The sequence below is a fragment of the Carettochelys insculpta genome, chromosome 4 (genome assembly GCF_033958435.1).
Source record: "Carettochelys insculpta isolate YL-2023 chromosome 4, ASM3395843v1, whole genome shotgun sequence".
NCBI lineage: Eukaryota > Metazoa > Chordata > Testudines > Carettochelyidae > Carettochelys > Carettochelys insculpta.
Window position 1 is genome coordinate 48958814 of NC_134140.1, and position 15696 is coordinate 48974509.

A 15696-nucleotide genomic window follows, 5' to 3' on the forward strand; every position below is an offset into this window, starting at 1 on the left:
AAAGTTATAATATATAACACAAAATCTGCAATATCCCAAATTAAGGTTGGTAGATTCAATTACATAGCTTAAATATTAGCATCCAAACATTCGGCTATGTCACTCATAAAACGTTACACTAAAAGTAACTTGTGGAAAGCAAATACAATGGTGAGCGTAGAGTGTCCTTCAGAAATTGAGAATTTAGAATACTTTGTTCCTCAGCAAACACAAGTGATTTGTAACTCAACACCAGCCAGAGCTAATCCCTTTTGACAACACTGCCCTGCGTGCTGGATACCTATGCAGAGTGAGTGTGTTCATGTTAGTATAGTCTGGTTCTTGTTTTGACTTTTCCGTGACCTAGCCAGCTGTCAGGTGAGAGCTGGTTCAGACCCAGCTTAGGCATTAACTTTGTTGCCTTTTGTTAAAGTTGAACTGCTGAGGGTGTGTGCTCTCTGTTTTATCCAAAGCAGTAGTGACAGGAATGGGAAAACTCCACAACCTGCAAAACCACCTGGAGGGAAAAACAGAGTGCAACAACTTGAAGGAGATAGACAGGAGGCGGAGACTGCAAGAAAAATGGCAATTGGGTTGTCTCGGAATCAAACCAGAAGTAGTGGTAATGCAAAGGAGGATGGGTACTATGAAGGGAAGGCTGAATGGTTTCTGCAGAGTTCCAGACTCCTACCTATATGTCAGTGTGTCAACTTCATGGCTTGCACAAGATGGAACGCTGTACTCTGTATTATGCCAGATGACGCTGTTGTGCTGAGTCCTCCTGTTGGCTCTCCCAAGGGAGCAGGTTCACACACCAGGTAGTGCTGGCACTCAGAATGCAGTAGCCAGCCTAGAGGAGGCTTATCCGTTGAGCTGCAATTTTTTTCAATCAGGAGGGCTGTAACCTGTTTTCTAAAAGAAAGAAAAACACTTTTTCTGGAACGATGTTTCTCCTTTGGAAAGAAATTCTGATGGAAACCCTATTGGGTAGGTGACTCTGATTGTCTCTATGAAGGGCAGATGTTTAATTCATTAACTGTTTCTTAGGCTCATAGAACGATTTGTGTAATTCATTTTACTTTTTAAGTTTGTGATCAGCTCTTGGACATGGGCACCTAGTCAAAAGGCTATCAAACTGTTTTTGAGAGTGAGGGGTTAATGTTCTCAGTTCATACCTGGCGGGTTGCACACACTGAGACTAGAGACAGAACACCTCATTTTTTAGATTAGTTAAGGGCAACATTTTTAAGTCTTTCCTGTTGGAATGTTTTATGTGGGTGTTTTGATGATTTTAAATATCACATCTGCTTTATTCAGCTGGCTTCAGGGAGTGTCAGAGAGAGAACCGGAAACAATACCTTCTGCAATGAGGAAATAACTGATGGCTTTTTACATATAGTTGGGCAAATATATCAAGGGAGGAAAAATATTTTATCACATGGCAGTTTGAATAAAATTGCTTCTTCTGATGCTTCCTAGTTTCATAGGGTCAAAACCTGGGTGAATGAATCTTTTTTGCCACTTGACTAAGTTTCTTCATAGACTGTCCTGGAAACCTGAAAGCCAACTGAGGTTAAGTTTTTGTGGGGAAAAAAACTCTCTATAAAAAATCAACAGAAATAAAATTGTGGAAGGCTTCTGTTTGTGTATCGTCTTAATCTATACTGGGATGTTCCACATAAGAGGTGGCTACAGTTTAGTGATGTGTCTCTAAGATTGGCAGAGGCCATTAATATTTTTCAGATGAAAGATACAGTGCACCATCTGCAAGCTTTCAAAATAGGTCTAAGCAGGCCATCAGTCTGTGAGAGCGTGCAGAATATTGGGGGAAGGTGTCCAAACTGGTGTCCAAATATGTACCTGTGAAACAGTTTCCTCGATCACCTCATGCTGCAGAGCAGCTAGTTGTTTTTTGTTTCAGTAGTTAGCAAGTTGCAGAGAATATGTGAGAGTGTGTGCAAAAGAAATGTTGAACTAGCTGAGGGGGGGTGGAAGTGTTACATAAATGATTATGGTCCATTTCTTCCCTGGCTGCTCAAAAATGAAAGTTGAATGGGAAAGTGTTCAAATGTTGTCTTTGTTTATTTAAAAAGCCAAACAATATCTTCAGCTTTGAAGAAACTTAAAACCTACAGACAATGTTTCTTGAAGGTTCTTTAAATATAATAACCAGATGGAAAAAATATTCATAACAAACTGCAGCGTTTGGGAACCACTGCATTAGTATGATTCTCGTCACAAACTTTTTGGCATCATGCCCCCCCGTTTTCATTTTTGAGACATCCTCATGTCCCCCCACACCTTTTTTTTTTTTTTTTATCATGGGCCAGCCACCCCAGCCACCTGTGAGCCCCCTGCCTGAGCTCTCCCTCCCGCCCAACAAAGCCAGGCACTGCCAGCCCCTCATCTAACTCTATTCCCACTCACCTTTTCAGGAGACAGCTAGCTCCACATTGGCCTTCGCCGGCTGCCTGCTTTATCTAGTGTGTGTGCTGGGGTGTCCATGTGAAATGGCAGCGGCTCAGAGCCAGAAGCAAAGGCTGGCTTTTTCTTCTGGTGGGGTGAACGACTGGGGGGGGGGCGCCTGGGATGCATCACGCCTCCCCCTTGGAATTTCTTCATGGGCCCCACCCCCAGGAGGCATGCCCCACAGTTTGGGAAACCACGTACTAATGTATAAGAACTTGGAAGTGACACCAACTGTAAAAATAGTAAAACAACCAACCTCTTGTCACCCTCTTAAAATACAGCATTTCAATTTTCCAAATTATGAAAAATCTCTAAAAAGAAAACATCATACCTAGTGGAAAAGTAGATTTAATTTTAATGTTTACCTGAACATGGTTTGGTAATAACTAACTCCCTTTTAAAAGGGTTATGCTGCTTCATCATAAACATAGTGAAAATGAAGGACCCTGAACTTGCACCATGGAACAGAACTAGAACACTGATAATTTTGGAATTTATTTACCTAATACCTTAATTATTGGAAAATATTTTCCAGATCATCCTGTGGAAATCATCTGTTTCCTGTCCATCTCAATCTTTTTAATCTTTTAGGCACAGTCAGGGACTTCTCACGTGCTTCCAGCACCATTAGGGTTTCCAGCCCTCCAGGATTGTCCTATATTCTCTAGGAATTGAGGATTAGTCTTTAATTAAAGATAATGTCCTATGATGTAACTTCCAGGAATTAATTTAGTCAGAGTTGGCAACCCTAAGTGAAGGATGTGCATAAGGATTAGTAGAGTTGAGGCCTTACATTTTGTAAGCAGCTGCAAGGTCAACGCCACACTCTGTCCCTGTTTAGCATGGTTGGTGTAAACCAAATCGCTAGACTCATGCACTGGGCCCTGATCCTCTTGTCAGATCTGCCATTACCAATCCCCCTGTACAGACCCGTACAGAGCTTCTGAACAGATCCTCTTGCAAGATCAAGGCCTTGGTCTATTTGACTCATCATTTGATACTTCTGTTTAAGATGTGGTATGACTCTTCATCTGTCTGCACTTACTGTCTGGTAGAAAAATTGTCAGTCTGAAGTAAGGTAGGGCGGGCAACTGTCCCACCCTGTATTTTCCGATTCTGTGAGCAGTTGGCTGTTTCCTTCCTAGCCTTCTAGTTTCTATGGCAAATGAAATTATTTAAAATGAAAAAGAAAATGTTGCTTTCCAGAAAAGTCATGGTTCTCTAGTCAAAGTTCAGCTTTTTAAACACTAAAGAGTACTTTCAGGAAATCTCATATTAAGAATGAGATGGGGGAAATATATAATGTAATTTTTTTCTTTATTTTAGGCTACATTTCCTGGTCACTCTACCATGCACTTCCACCCATGATCTATTACTTCCCTTTACAAATATTGGCACTTACTGGTTTGGAAGCTTTTGCTATTGCTTTCCTTTCTCCAGTATTATTAATATTCAGTCCTTTATGGAAATTGGCAAACAACCAGTATATCCTCGCTCTGCTCAGGCTGACTATGATTGGTAAGTATACTTTGTAGTGCGCTTAACCTTTAATCAATGTAAGATGTTCCAAATATACCCATCACCATACTATCTAGCTACAAGAGTAAATATTCCAGTTTTTAATTTTAAGTGACTTTGAAAGCACACAGAAATGGACTGTCCTTCTCCTCTGCCTTCTTCTCTTGAGCTTTTCAGTAAATTATGAGAAGTATCTCAGGCATTCATGGCATTGTTTTTTAGAATGCATAGCTAAAGGCAAAGCCAGTTATAATTCTGTTTGTACATAGGGCCTCTTATTTTAGCACAAAGCGCTATTCTACAGGAAAAATCCTTTTAAAACTCTATTACAAAAAAACTGGCATGCTGGATTGGATCAGTGGTCTGTGTACACAAGTGCCAGATCCTGGATAGCTGCCAGGGACCAGATATTTTGAAGACAGGCAAAAAAAAAAATCCAGTGATGGACACAAAATGATCTGCTCAAGGGGAAAGCTTCAGTCTATCCCATCAGTTAGCAGCAGGCTTATGCCCTGAAATATGAGGGTTTATTTCTCCTCTTTATTATAATATTTGTTTGTTCATGCTTTTATTTTATTTTGATTAATTATGCATGTTCTTTCTCTTTTGTATAAATATTTACTTTCGATTGCAGAGGTTTTGGGTCTCAGTTATATGGGGTTGGCAATCAATTTCTGCTGGTTTATTAAAGTGGGGTAAAAGGTATTTCACAGAACACTTAAATGTTTTTCAATGTAATTAATTGTCCCCTCTTTCTTGTATTAGAAGAGAGGATAAACAGAACATCGCATTCACTTCCTCCACACCAGACATTATTTTGCATCTCTCTATCATTTCTGTTCTGTGAAGGGGTCACTATGACCCATTGTTATGAGGAAAGGTGCGAGAGCAGCCCTGTGTGCAAAGCTACTCCTGCCCTTGAAGACCATGTATGGCACATGTAGGCAGGAGGCTTTTTTAAAAGGAGACTAGTTAGATGAGGGAAGAGATCACCCTGAGCAGGAAACTGCTGGAGCAAGTCCTGGAGCCAGAAGGGGAGCTCCTATCCAGGAGATCTCCACCCCAGCTTCTCAGGGAGTGCAGTGAACTCCCTGGGTAAGCCTGACAGTGTTTGATTCAGCAGCCCAGCCCGAACGACTCCTTGAAAATCCACTGTGCAGGCAGCCTTGAAAGTAAGGTAGTGTTGGCCTTGTTTCCCCCTGGAGAAGCTTTGGGAAGAAGTTATTTTCTGTAGTGCTGGGACATTTAGTGTTTCTTCTGATCCCCCACCAGAAAAGACTTAGAAGGCTGGAAAAGAGCAGGGTCCCCTCTGCAAGAAGTAAGGAACTGGGCCCTTCTATAAGCCACGGGGTTGCCAAGTGTCTGTTTTTTGACTAGAACACCTGGTTGAAAAGTGATTTCGTGGTTGTGACCAGCACTGCTGACCAGGCTGTTAAAAGTCCAATCAGCAGTGCACATGGGCAACATGTATAAGAGGCCAAGGGAGGCAGTGCCTTCCCTGGGAGTTAGTACTCAACAGCTCCTCTCTTCTCATCCGTGTTCTTACTCTTTCTGCAGGCGCCCACAGCAGCTGATGAATCTTCCCCCAAAGTAGATTTAGTAATTTAAAAGTGAAAATCCTTCAAGCTTGTCAGACCTATTAGCGTAACATTGAACCTGTGAAAGAGCCATTGAATGGTAATGAAGTCGTTTATCAGGCATGTGCCAACCCAGAAGTATACACTGTGGCTGGGTCTACACGAGCCCCTTCCTTTCGAAAGGGGCATGTTAATGAGCGGGTTCAAAATATGCTAATGAGGTGCTGCAATGAATATGCAGCACCTCATTAGCATAATAGCGGCCGAGGCAATTCGGAAGTGCGGCTTTTCGAATCATGCACTGCCCACGGAGACGGGACTTTCTGAAAGGTCCCCCCCCAGTTTTCGAAAGCCCTTCTTCTGATCACCAGATAGGAAGAAGGGCTTTCAAAAACTGGGGGGGTCCTTTCGGAAGGTTCCGTCTCCATGGGTGGTGCACGATTTGAAAAGCCGCACTTTCGAATCGCCGTAGCTGCCATTATGCTAATGAGGCACTGCAACTTCAGGTGAGGCGATGCATGGGAGGTGCACGGGTGGGATGTCACATGCATCCCCGGCACCCAGCCCAGCCTCCTCCCCCTCTGCACTCATCCTCAGTGGTGCACCATTGATGGTGAGTGGGGAGGCAGTCTTGCCCCTCCCCAATTGAGGTGGCCCATGAGCAATGCAAGCTGTAGGGCAGGGAGCAGGGTGGGGCAGTGCAGGGAGGGGGAGAGGCTTGGTGGGGGCAGCTGGGTTGTGCGTGTCTGGTGTCCCTCCTGGAATTCCCTCACCAGTTGCCACTGGCTTCAGCACAGTTGTCGCCAGCAGCTGCAGAGCTTAGGAAGAGAGATCTCTCCCTGCTGCAGCCTCAAACCCTTTTGTGCGGCTTAGTGGTGAGCTGCACCTCATAGGGGGTGCGTGGGCCCAGAGAAAATTAGTGAACACGTGGGGGTGGGAGAAAGTGAGCAATGGAAGAAGAGAGAGTGGAGTGAGTGGGGATGGGGCCACTGAGAAGGGGAGGGCCTTGGGGATGCAGGGGAACAATCATATTTGTTATTTTGCAGTCAGAAAGTTGGCAACCCTAATAAGCCACACCATGTACGTAATTAGGCCTGGCCAGGGTCTCCCACCAGCTGGGCAAAAACCCCAAGGAGACTATCTTGCAGCCCCTCGCTCATCTCTGCTCCATACTAAGCCATTTGTCTGTTCAATCTCTGATCAAATGGAAACAAAAAAGCAGTCCAGTAGCACTTTAGAGACTAACAAAATAATTTATTAGGTGGTGAACTTTCATGGGATAGACCCGCTTCTTCAGACGAAAGCTCACCACCTAATAAATTATTTTGTTAGTCTTTAAAGTGCCACTGGACTTCCTTTTTGTTCTGATAGAACACAGACTAACACAGCTGTCTTGCGATGATTAAATGGAAGTTTCTATAGGCTTCTAATCACTTTGTCTATCTCTGAACCCCTTAATTCTACTCTACCACATTTAGAGACAGGGCAGCCAAAAGAGAAAATAGTATTCTAGGAGAGGATATCCCATCACTTAGACACATGGCATTACATTTTTATTCCATTCCTTGCCCATCCTGATTTATTTGCTGGTTTTTAACTGCAGCTGTACATTTGAGCAAAAACTAAAATGAGTTGCAATGCCCTGGGACATTTTCCTTTGTGATTACTCTTAATTTAGACCTGGACAAAAACACAGATGTTGTGTAATACAGAGGATCTGCGCTTTAAAGGATTATACAATATAAACACCCTTCTGAACTTTAACACCAGCTACATAGAAAAGTTAATCAACTTGACCAAAGGGATACACAAGAGGTGTGTGGCCCAGCTGTGAATAAAACATGAATCGCCTGATTCACAGTCCTGTGGTTTAACCTTTGTGAGTTTATATAACTCACAGTCTGGTATAAATAAAGGAAAAAGGAATCTATTTGCAGTGGTGAATGACAATGTGTTCTCAAGTGGTGGAATCCATAGAATGCTAACTGTGAATTGTAAAGGGGAATAACTTCTGAAAAATGTAAAGAATTGCTTTTAATCCTTCTTTCATGTACAATACTTAAGAAGAAATGACAACCTTTATCCTGTTTAAGGCACCCTGAGATGCTGCTTGCAATATATACCACTAAGTGGACAACATATTTTTTACACTGTGGCAAAATGGGAGGGTGTATCTAGCGGGGTCTTCCAGGGATCAGTCCTGGGTCTGGTACTCGCCAATATTTTAATTAGTGGTTTGGATAATGGAGTTTGAGAGTGTGCTTGTAAAACTTGCAGAAGATATTAAGATGGGATGAGTTGCAAACATTTTGGTGGACAGATTTAGTATTCAAATGACTGACAAATACATCCAATAAAGTCAGTGTCTGTTTGTTTGTTTGCAGGAAGCATAGCTTCATACCAAGCTCCAAACGCTACACTCCGAATACTGATCTTGGCTCCAGGAGTTTGTTCCTCTCTCATGGTTCAAACAGTAACATGGTGGTCAGGAAACAGTTTACAGAGGTATTGTCCACACTCATAAAAATTACATGAGTGCAAATGGCTTCTCTTTATTGATAAATTCATGAACTGAATATCAGTTTAAAATTGCATGCAGTGATTGTGCAGTAACTAAGACCTGATATTCACTATGACATCTGTTACAATATACACCAGCTATTCAAGAATCAATTCTATATTTATAGGTACAACAGGATTTGGGGATTCATACTGGGGAAGATTCTTCTACTGGTACTCCGAATCTGGTATACTTCACTAAATCCAATATGGAGCTGTCAGACTGCCAACACCATTATACTGATGTTGGGTTTTATAGCAACTGTTGATCGAATTTATGCAGGTAAACAAATCACTTTTTTTTTTTTTTTTTTTTTTAAAAAAACAATCTGACCCTATCCAGGTCTTAATGTTGCACAAAGGCAAAAGTTAATGTCTTTTGTAAAATCAGATAGTGTGTGTCTACATTTGCATTCCTCTTTCGAAAGAGGTGTGCAAATGAGGTAAATCAAAAAGTCAATGTGATATAAATTTGCATATTTGGTACCTCATTTGCATATTCTAATTTTGAAAGAGCTTCTTTTGAATGAAGAATGCCAGTGTAGATGCCGCTCTTTTGAAAGTAAACCCCATCTTCAAAAGAATCCTTCTTCCCATTAAATAAATGGAAGAGGGATTCTTTTGAAGATGGGTTTACTTTTGAAAGAGCAGCATCTACACTGGCTTTCTTCTTTCTAAAGAAGCTCTTTTGAAATTAGAATAGGCAAATGATATGCCAGGTATGCAAATATATACCTCATTTCCATTTTTGTTTACCTCATTTGCATACCTTTTTCAAAAGAAGAATGCAAGTGCAGATGCATCCATACTGTTCTTTCATGCATTGACACATTTGTGTACTTTATAAGGTGCTTTTACTTGTCTCTCAGTTGGCAGAATATATAAATAAAGAGCTGCTTTCTTCATTTAAATGGGCTATAGTACATGGGTTTGGCTAGTGATGCACATTGCTGATATTAATACAGCAATACTCATATCGTGTGCCCCCTGAAGTGTGCCTATTTGATTGGTTACAGCTATGCCTAAATGGAGTGGCAGTGGATTTTCACTTAGGCTACATCTACACTACAGCCATCTGTCTACAGAAGTTACTGTCAGAAGAGATGTTCTGGCAAAACCTTCTGTTGACAGATTGCATCTACACATAAAAGCAGATCTATCTTTTGATTTGCTCGTTCAACAAAAGGGCTCCCTGGAGCATCTACGCAGCTTTTTTTGGCCATACTTTGTCAGCAAAACACATTTTGTGTGTAGCTGTTCTGCAAGTTTTGTTGACAAAACTCCGGTTTTGTCTAAGAAATCTCTACTGTAGGTGTACCCATTACCCATACAGTGCGAAGCTTCAACCCAAAGACTAAAACACTGTATGATAGGGCAGGGCTGAGCAAACTTTTTACATCAGTCCTCGCTTTTTGTCCCTGCAATTAGCAGCCCTGTCTTACCCCCCCAGCAACCTGTCTAATATAATCCAAACTGATGGAAATTTCCATTATGTTCATATGGTGGGGGAAAAAAACCTTTTGGCATATGTAAGAAAATAAGTATGTCAAATATAAAATATTAATTGGTGTATAAATGTGAATACACACACATAAACAGTAACGTAGTTCAACATTTTTAATGAGCTGGATGAGTCTGAGATCTTTCTGCTGTGCCCCCCCTTATCAAATTTCACACCAACCTGTGGGGGCCCATGCCCCCAATTTGCACACTGCTGTGATAGGGTGCCAGTCTGGGAGTGAGGAGGAGTCCTAGATATATAAAGTACTTCTCTACAGTAGGTAACTGCCTTTCCCTAGTTTCTTCCATGTGGCAGATTAGCCACACAAACTTGGCCTCTTATGTGTACTTCCTAGTTGGTGTCCTGCCACTTGCCTTTTGACCAGCTTCAGATCATGTAATGGTGGCAGGACACAGTAAAGAGAAGAAAGTGGGGAAAGGGAAGAAAAACATGAAAGAAAATCAAAGCTCCTACCTTGCTTATAGGCTGCCCAACAGAAGTGTGTGTGTGTGTTGGGGGCGGGGGGGGAGATGGGGTGGAAAGCACCAGACATGTGCCCCTCTCCATTATGTGGTTAAGGCAAGAAAATAAACCCAAATTCTAAGACCAAATCAGGTTATTCACTCCTCTGTATACACCTTCATCCACCTAAGATTTGCACTCAGTGGACAAAATGACACAATAGTGGTACCCCATACAGACTGATACATATTTTAAAACCCTGAGAGGAAAGCAGTCAAAGTTGGAATGGGTAGTTCAAGGCAGTCCACCTGAAATCCTCACACACGTGTGTGTGCGCGTGCGTGTGTGTGCATCCACGCAGATTACATGATGCTATTGTATTTGTTTCATCATCTGTATACCACTCTGGGCAGTCATGCATTCTGTATATGCCATATATGGTACAAAATACTGCAGAGGCGTTTGAGTGCTTATTGGGTCTTTTTTTGTATGCCTTCATTATTAAGGCTTCAGGAAGTTGTAAAATCCTCTTTAAATGGCCCTATGTTTTCTGTATGCTCTCATGTGATGTTCAAAGTCTGATGTCTCAGTCCCTTAAGCTCTGGAGATGAATCTCTCATTCTGGCTAGAGATGACAGTCTTCTCTGTTGTTCTCGGTCTGTCACACAGCACCTCTAATAATCAAACTACAGTTGCATAGGTGCCTAACTATGGGTTCAGGAGCCTGTGTGGGTTGGATAATATTGTTCTAGTAGCTTTTAGCTGCCCGAAATACGGAGTGCTTGTACTAACAGATGATGTGAATGACAATGTTATGTTTTAAAGACTCAGAAAACATTTTTCCATTTCTCTGCTTTTGAGGAGTTTAATAATAGGCCAAACACCTTTTGCACATTTGGTTAGAGTCAACAACTGGCATTTATGTCAATCTAAGATTTTACAGTCAGAGTTCATTCTGATTTTCAAAGTTTTATAATCTTGTTTTTTTTCCTTGTAGAAAAGTATCAGTTGGTTGACCTTGCCGTGTGCCCTGTACAGTAAAGCTAAACACTCACTCTACAGAGAGAAGGTCTAAACCAAGTGGGGAAAAGGTGAAATTGGCAAGGGAGAGGACCTTTATTTTGTTTTCTTTGGAAGTATTGAGTTTTGTTCTTATCATTGTTTTGGGTTTCAGAAAACAGGCTCTGGTTAATTAATTTTCAGTAATTTTTCTACTGATTTTTAATATCCCAGATAGTTTAAAGCTTGCTTGTGTGTGTTCAGTTTAAGAGAACTTAAAAAATTTTTGCGAATAAGTTATGGTGGCGTGACTAATCAGAAGAGGAAAATCTTTGTCACCCAGAATGAGTAGATTTATTTCTTTCTGACCATCTAGTAGAATATAATTACATTTTTCTATTATCAGTCATCATGGTAGAGAGGAAGTGATGGATTTTTGTACCTGGTTTGGTAAACTTTCAGGACTGTTCTGTGATCCTCACTGTTTCTTCTTAACAAACCCTGCTAAAAAGATTTAAATTGTTTGCACACATGTACTGTGTGTTCATGTAATTATTCTATGCACAGATAGTGTGAAGCGAGAAACAAACAAGACTGGTGATGCAGCAAAAGTAACCATCCCTAGATCTAACTGGCTTGTGTCAGGAGCAGCTTTTGGCAGTCTAATGTTCCTCATCTTATGGATATTTGGAGAGGTCTCACTTGTTGCTAGGTGGGCTGTGAGTGGACATCCAAACCCTGGGCCAGACCCTAATCCATTTGGGTGAGAGAAATTTTTTTTTCTTTCTTGGTAAAGTAGTAACTAAAATGCCAATCCTACAGTCTCACTCACATGGGTGCAGGATTATTCCCACACAGAACTCATTTCAGGATTGCGGCCTTTATGTATAAACTGGAGGTAGGTAATCAGAGGGAACAAAGTCCTTCTCAGTCATATTTGTTTTCAGATATAAAGTGCCTCACTATGACTCATACTGATCTGGGTTGAACCCCAAAGGGTGTTCCTAGCACAGTTAGCCTCCGATCCTTGACTGGGTCATGTGGGTTCTACTCGTATATAACTTGGGAGAGTTGGTATTTCAGGTAAACATCTGATTTATTACACTAAAATATTTTAAAATTAAAACATGTCATTCAGTTACATTAGTGTAAAAGATTTTGCTAGAAGTTAAAAAAAATCAACCCAATTCTGCTCTTTGATTTAATTGTGAACAGAATCAGACATAATATAACTAAAGCTAGTAAGCAAATTTATAAATTAACATGAAATTGCATCACTTTAGAAATACAGATGCAATAAAGTTTTGTGGTACTCATGCGCCAGATTCTATAATATTTACACAGATATCAGCAGGAGTTTTAACTAAGTGATAACTGGAGCAATGGTCCCTCGGCTGTATCTTGTTCATCAGAACTCCAAAATCTAGAAAACACCCCCAAAAACCTAGATCTGTCATCCTGTTAGTTTACTAACTCAGTATAGTAGCGACTTTAGTGTCCTTGATAGTTTGTGGCTTAACATGCAAAAGCACCACCCAAGACCATTACACCGTTATATGATATATAGTCCATTTGTAGAAACTATGTGACTATTTCTCTTTAGCCTGGATTTCTCATCTTCCAGCCACCCTTTTTCTTTTTGTACCTAATCTTGTAGACTTTCATTGGTTGTTAACGATGTATTTCTGTGTATTTAGAAGTCCTGCAATATTGTAAACTGAACACTTTTGCTTCTCTGAAGAATGAAATTGGAAGTGATCTCTACAAGCTGAATATATCTTGCTCAAATTAAGATTCTCTAAAAGGATAGTACAATATTATTGGTAACTTTTTTTCTGCAGAAATATTGTCTGTTTAGCCTGCAAGTCTAGCTTTCAGCATCATGTATTACAAGATTACAGTGATGTGTATTTGTTTTCTTTCACAGAGGTGCAGTTCTGTTGGGAATGGCCCATGGAGTGATGCTTTCCTTTTTGTCTTGGTCTTCTATCACCAGTTTTGGCTGGTGTCTTATAGGTAAGAGCATGCTGGATGTGCTTCATTACTTTATTTCCAATATCTCATGTAAATCTTTCCTCTTTCTTTGTGCCCTGATGCCTAAAATAGCATTTTCTCTTTCTTCATTTCTGGAATAGATGCTGAAGAAAAGAGTTCTATTAATAATTGGCATTTGTTATCTATGTGCTGGCTATTTGATCCTGCCGTTCCTACAGTGCCACTCTTATTGTACCTGTGCATTTTGGGCCATGCCTAAGAATCAATGCCAGAGTTCCAGCCTAATGTAAATTACTGTTTCTATAAGTGACACCAGCTGGGGATCTGGACCCCTTGAGTGTGGTCTGATTTGTTCATCTTTCATAATATGTGTGCACTTTGGGACTGGGCCAGCAAACACTCACTACTGTGTCCCTTGATTGGGCTGTACAGAAAATGCAAACACTTAGGCCTTGTCTACACTTGGGCAAAATTGCAAAAGGGCCATGCTAATGGCCAAATCGGAGAATACTAATGAGGCACTGAAATGAATATAGTGGCCGGAAGCATGTGAATGAGGTGCTGAATATTCATTTCAATGGCTCATTAGTATTCTCCGATTTGGCCATTAGCATGGCCCTTTTGTAATTTTGCCCAAGTGTGGCCACAGCCTTAGTGTTTAATCAGAAATTCTCTTTTGGGACAAATCGAGCTCCTGCCTCTGGCTACAGAGATTGTGTCTCTGATTCTGCCAGTACATAGTGAGCCACTGGATGCTGGGAAGGCAGCAATGGTGAATGGGTGCTAGGGAGGAACTATTGGATCTAGGCCAGGGGTGGGCAATAAGTGGCCTGCAGGCCAGGCTCATTTCAGCAAGATTAGCCCCAGATGGGCCAGTGAATGCTTTATTTGCCCATGTGTCTGCTGGTACAGCTGTTTGCAGCTCCTATTGGCCTATGTTTGCCATTCCCAGCCAGCAGAAGGTGTGGAAAGCGATGGCCTGGCCCGTTGCACTTCTTGTGGCTCCCATTGGTGGGGAATGGCAAACCATGGCCAACAAGAACTGCAAGAAGCACTGCTCTGTTTTTTTGCTGCAGGCATTTGAAGCCCATTCAGACTTTCTGGAAGCCCTGAGAATTTTATCCAATGTGAATGTAAAATGGTGTTGAAAAGTGACCTCTGCCTCATTGATCTCTAGATCTATTCCTAGATGTATTTGGAGAGAAATCCAAAGAACAGTGCAGTGCTCTGTGGTGTTGCCAGTCCCAAATGAGCAAAAATAATGTCCTTCTCTCTGCAAATAAAGAGATATTAAAAGATAGTAAAAAGAATCCAACATTAAATATACCTTTTGTGTTTTAAGCCTACAGAATGCTGTAGGGTCACATTTTCAAGCTGTTTCCTGCAACCACAGGGGCTAGAAACTTAACTTTTATTTTTAATGGAAGCTGAGATTCTTCCATTATCACTTATTCCAGGAAATGGGACTTACAATGAAATGCCAGATACCATGAGAATCACAATAAAATATTGAGGTGTCAATGCTGCAAACAAAAGTGATCCTAATAAATCTGATTGTGTTGATACTGGCATAATAAAACACATTCTGGCTGCATTGCTAGTATCATTTTATTTGTACTGTACCTCCATCACTAATTCTAATCAAACATCAATTGACTATTGAATTCAATCATGCATTTGCACTGGGAAAAATAATTTAAGAGAGGTAGGTGTGTTTAGTCTGTGTCTTCACAAAACAAAACAGCAGTCCTGTAGCACTTCAAAGACTAATAAAAATAAAGCATTAGGTGATGAGCTTTTGTGGGACAGACCCACTTCTTCCAGTATGGAAAATTCTGAAGAAGTGGGTCTGTCCCATGAAAGCTCATCACCTAATATATTATTTTGTTAGTCTTTAAAGTGCTACGACTCCTTTTCTGTGTACTGAAAAAAGTTAGTAATCTCAATTGTCAAAGAAAAAAAATTACAAATTTACCAGTACAGGCTGAACCTCTCTAGTCTAGCACTGTCTCATCTGGCAACATCTGTAATCCAGCAGTTAACCAGCTCTCCATTTATCACGGGCATGGCCAAGTTTCTCATGGTCCAACAACCTTGGTTTATAGCCGCCACTTCTGGCTCGGTGTTTGGTGCTGTCATTTAGCTCTAATTTACTCCTATATGTCTTCTATGTGCCCAGTATGCAGTGGAAGTGTTGGTAATGTGCTGGACAGTATTGACCTCCCATGGCCTGGGAAATTCTCTTGTTTGGCACTGGTCAGATCATGAGGGTGCCAGACTAGAGAGCTTCAACCTGTATGCATGATCGCAAAGCAATAGTTGTTTGGGTAGGAGAAATAATCCCCACTACAAAAATATTTTATTTTTATAAGCATATTCTATGTTATCAGTAGTCTGTTTGGGACCAAGTCCCACTGCAGTTAGTGACAGTAAGGTAAGTACACTGGAGTTTGTGAAAGGTTAACAGTATGTTCCTGGCTGTCGTGTGGCTACATCACTCAAGTGATGTATTAAAGCAAGGGGAAGCTGGGTGAAGAACCTGCTGCAGAAGGTTATAAAATGGAAGCTACAACTATTTGGACATATTTGCAGAATGAACGACGAATGAAAAATCAAGACCCTAGTATTCGGCATAAT

The 15696-nt window shown here is 41.0% G+C and overlaps 1 protein-coding gene across 1 annotated transcript in view; it reads left to right on the plus strand.

Annotated features, from left to right (window-relative positions):
* Positions 1–3797: 3797 nt before the first annotated feature.
* CWH43 (cell wall biogenesis 43 C-terminal homolog) overlaps positions 3798–15696 on the plus strand; it is a 37045-nt gene continuing 25146 nt past the window's right edge. Inside the window, exons 1-5 of the mRNA XM_074991809.1 lie at positions 3798–3966; positions 7928–8048; positions 8231–8385; positions 11632–11827; positions 12992–13080. Coding sequence (XP_074847910.1) covers positions 3813–3966; positions 7928–8048; positions 8231–8385; positions 11632–11827; positions 12992–13080 — 715 coding nt within the window. The 5' untranslated portion in view covers positions 3798–3812. The remainder of the gene's footprint in view (positions 3967–7927; positions 8049–8230; positions 8386–11631; positions 11828–12991; positions 13081–15696) is intronic.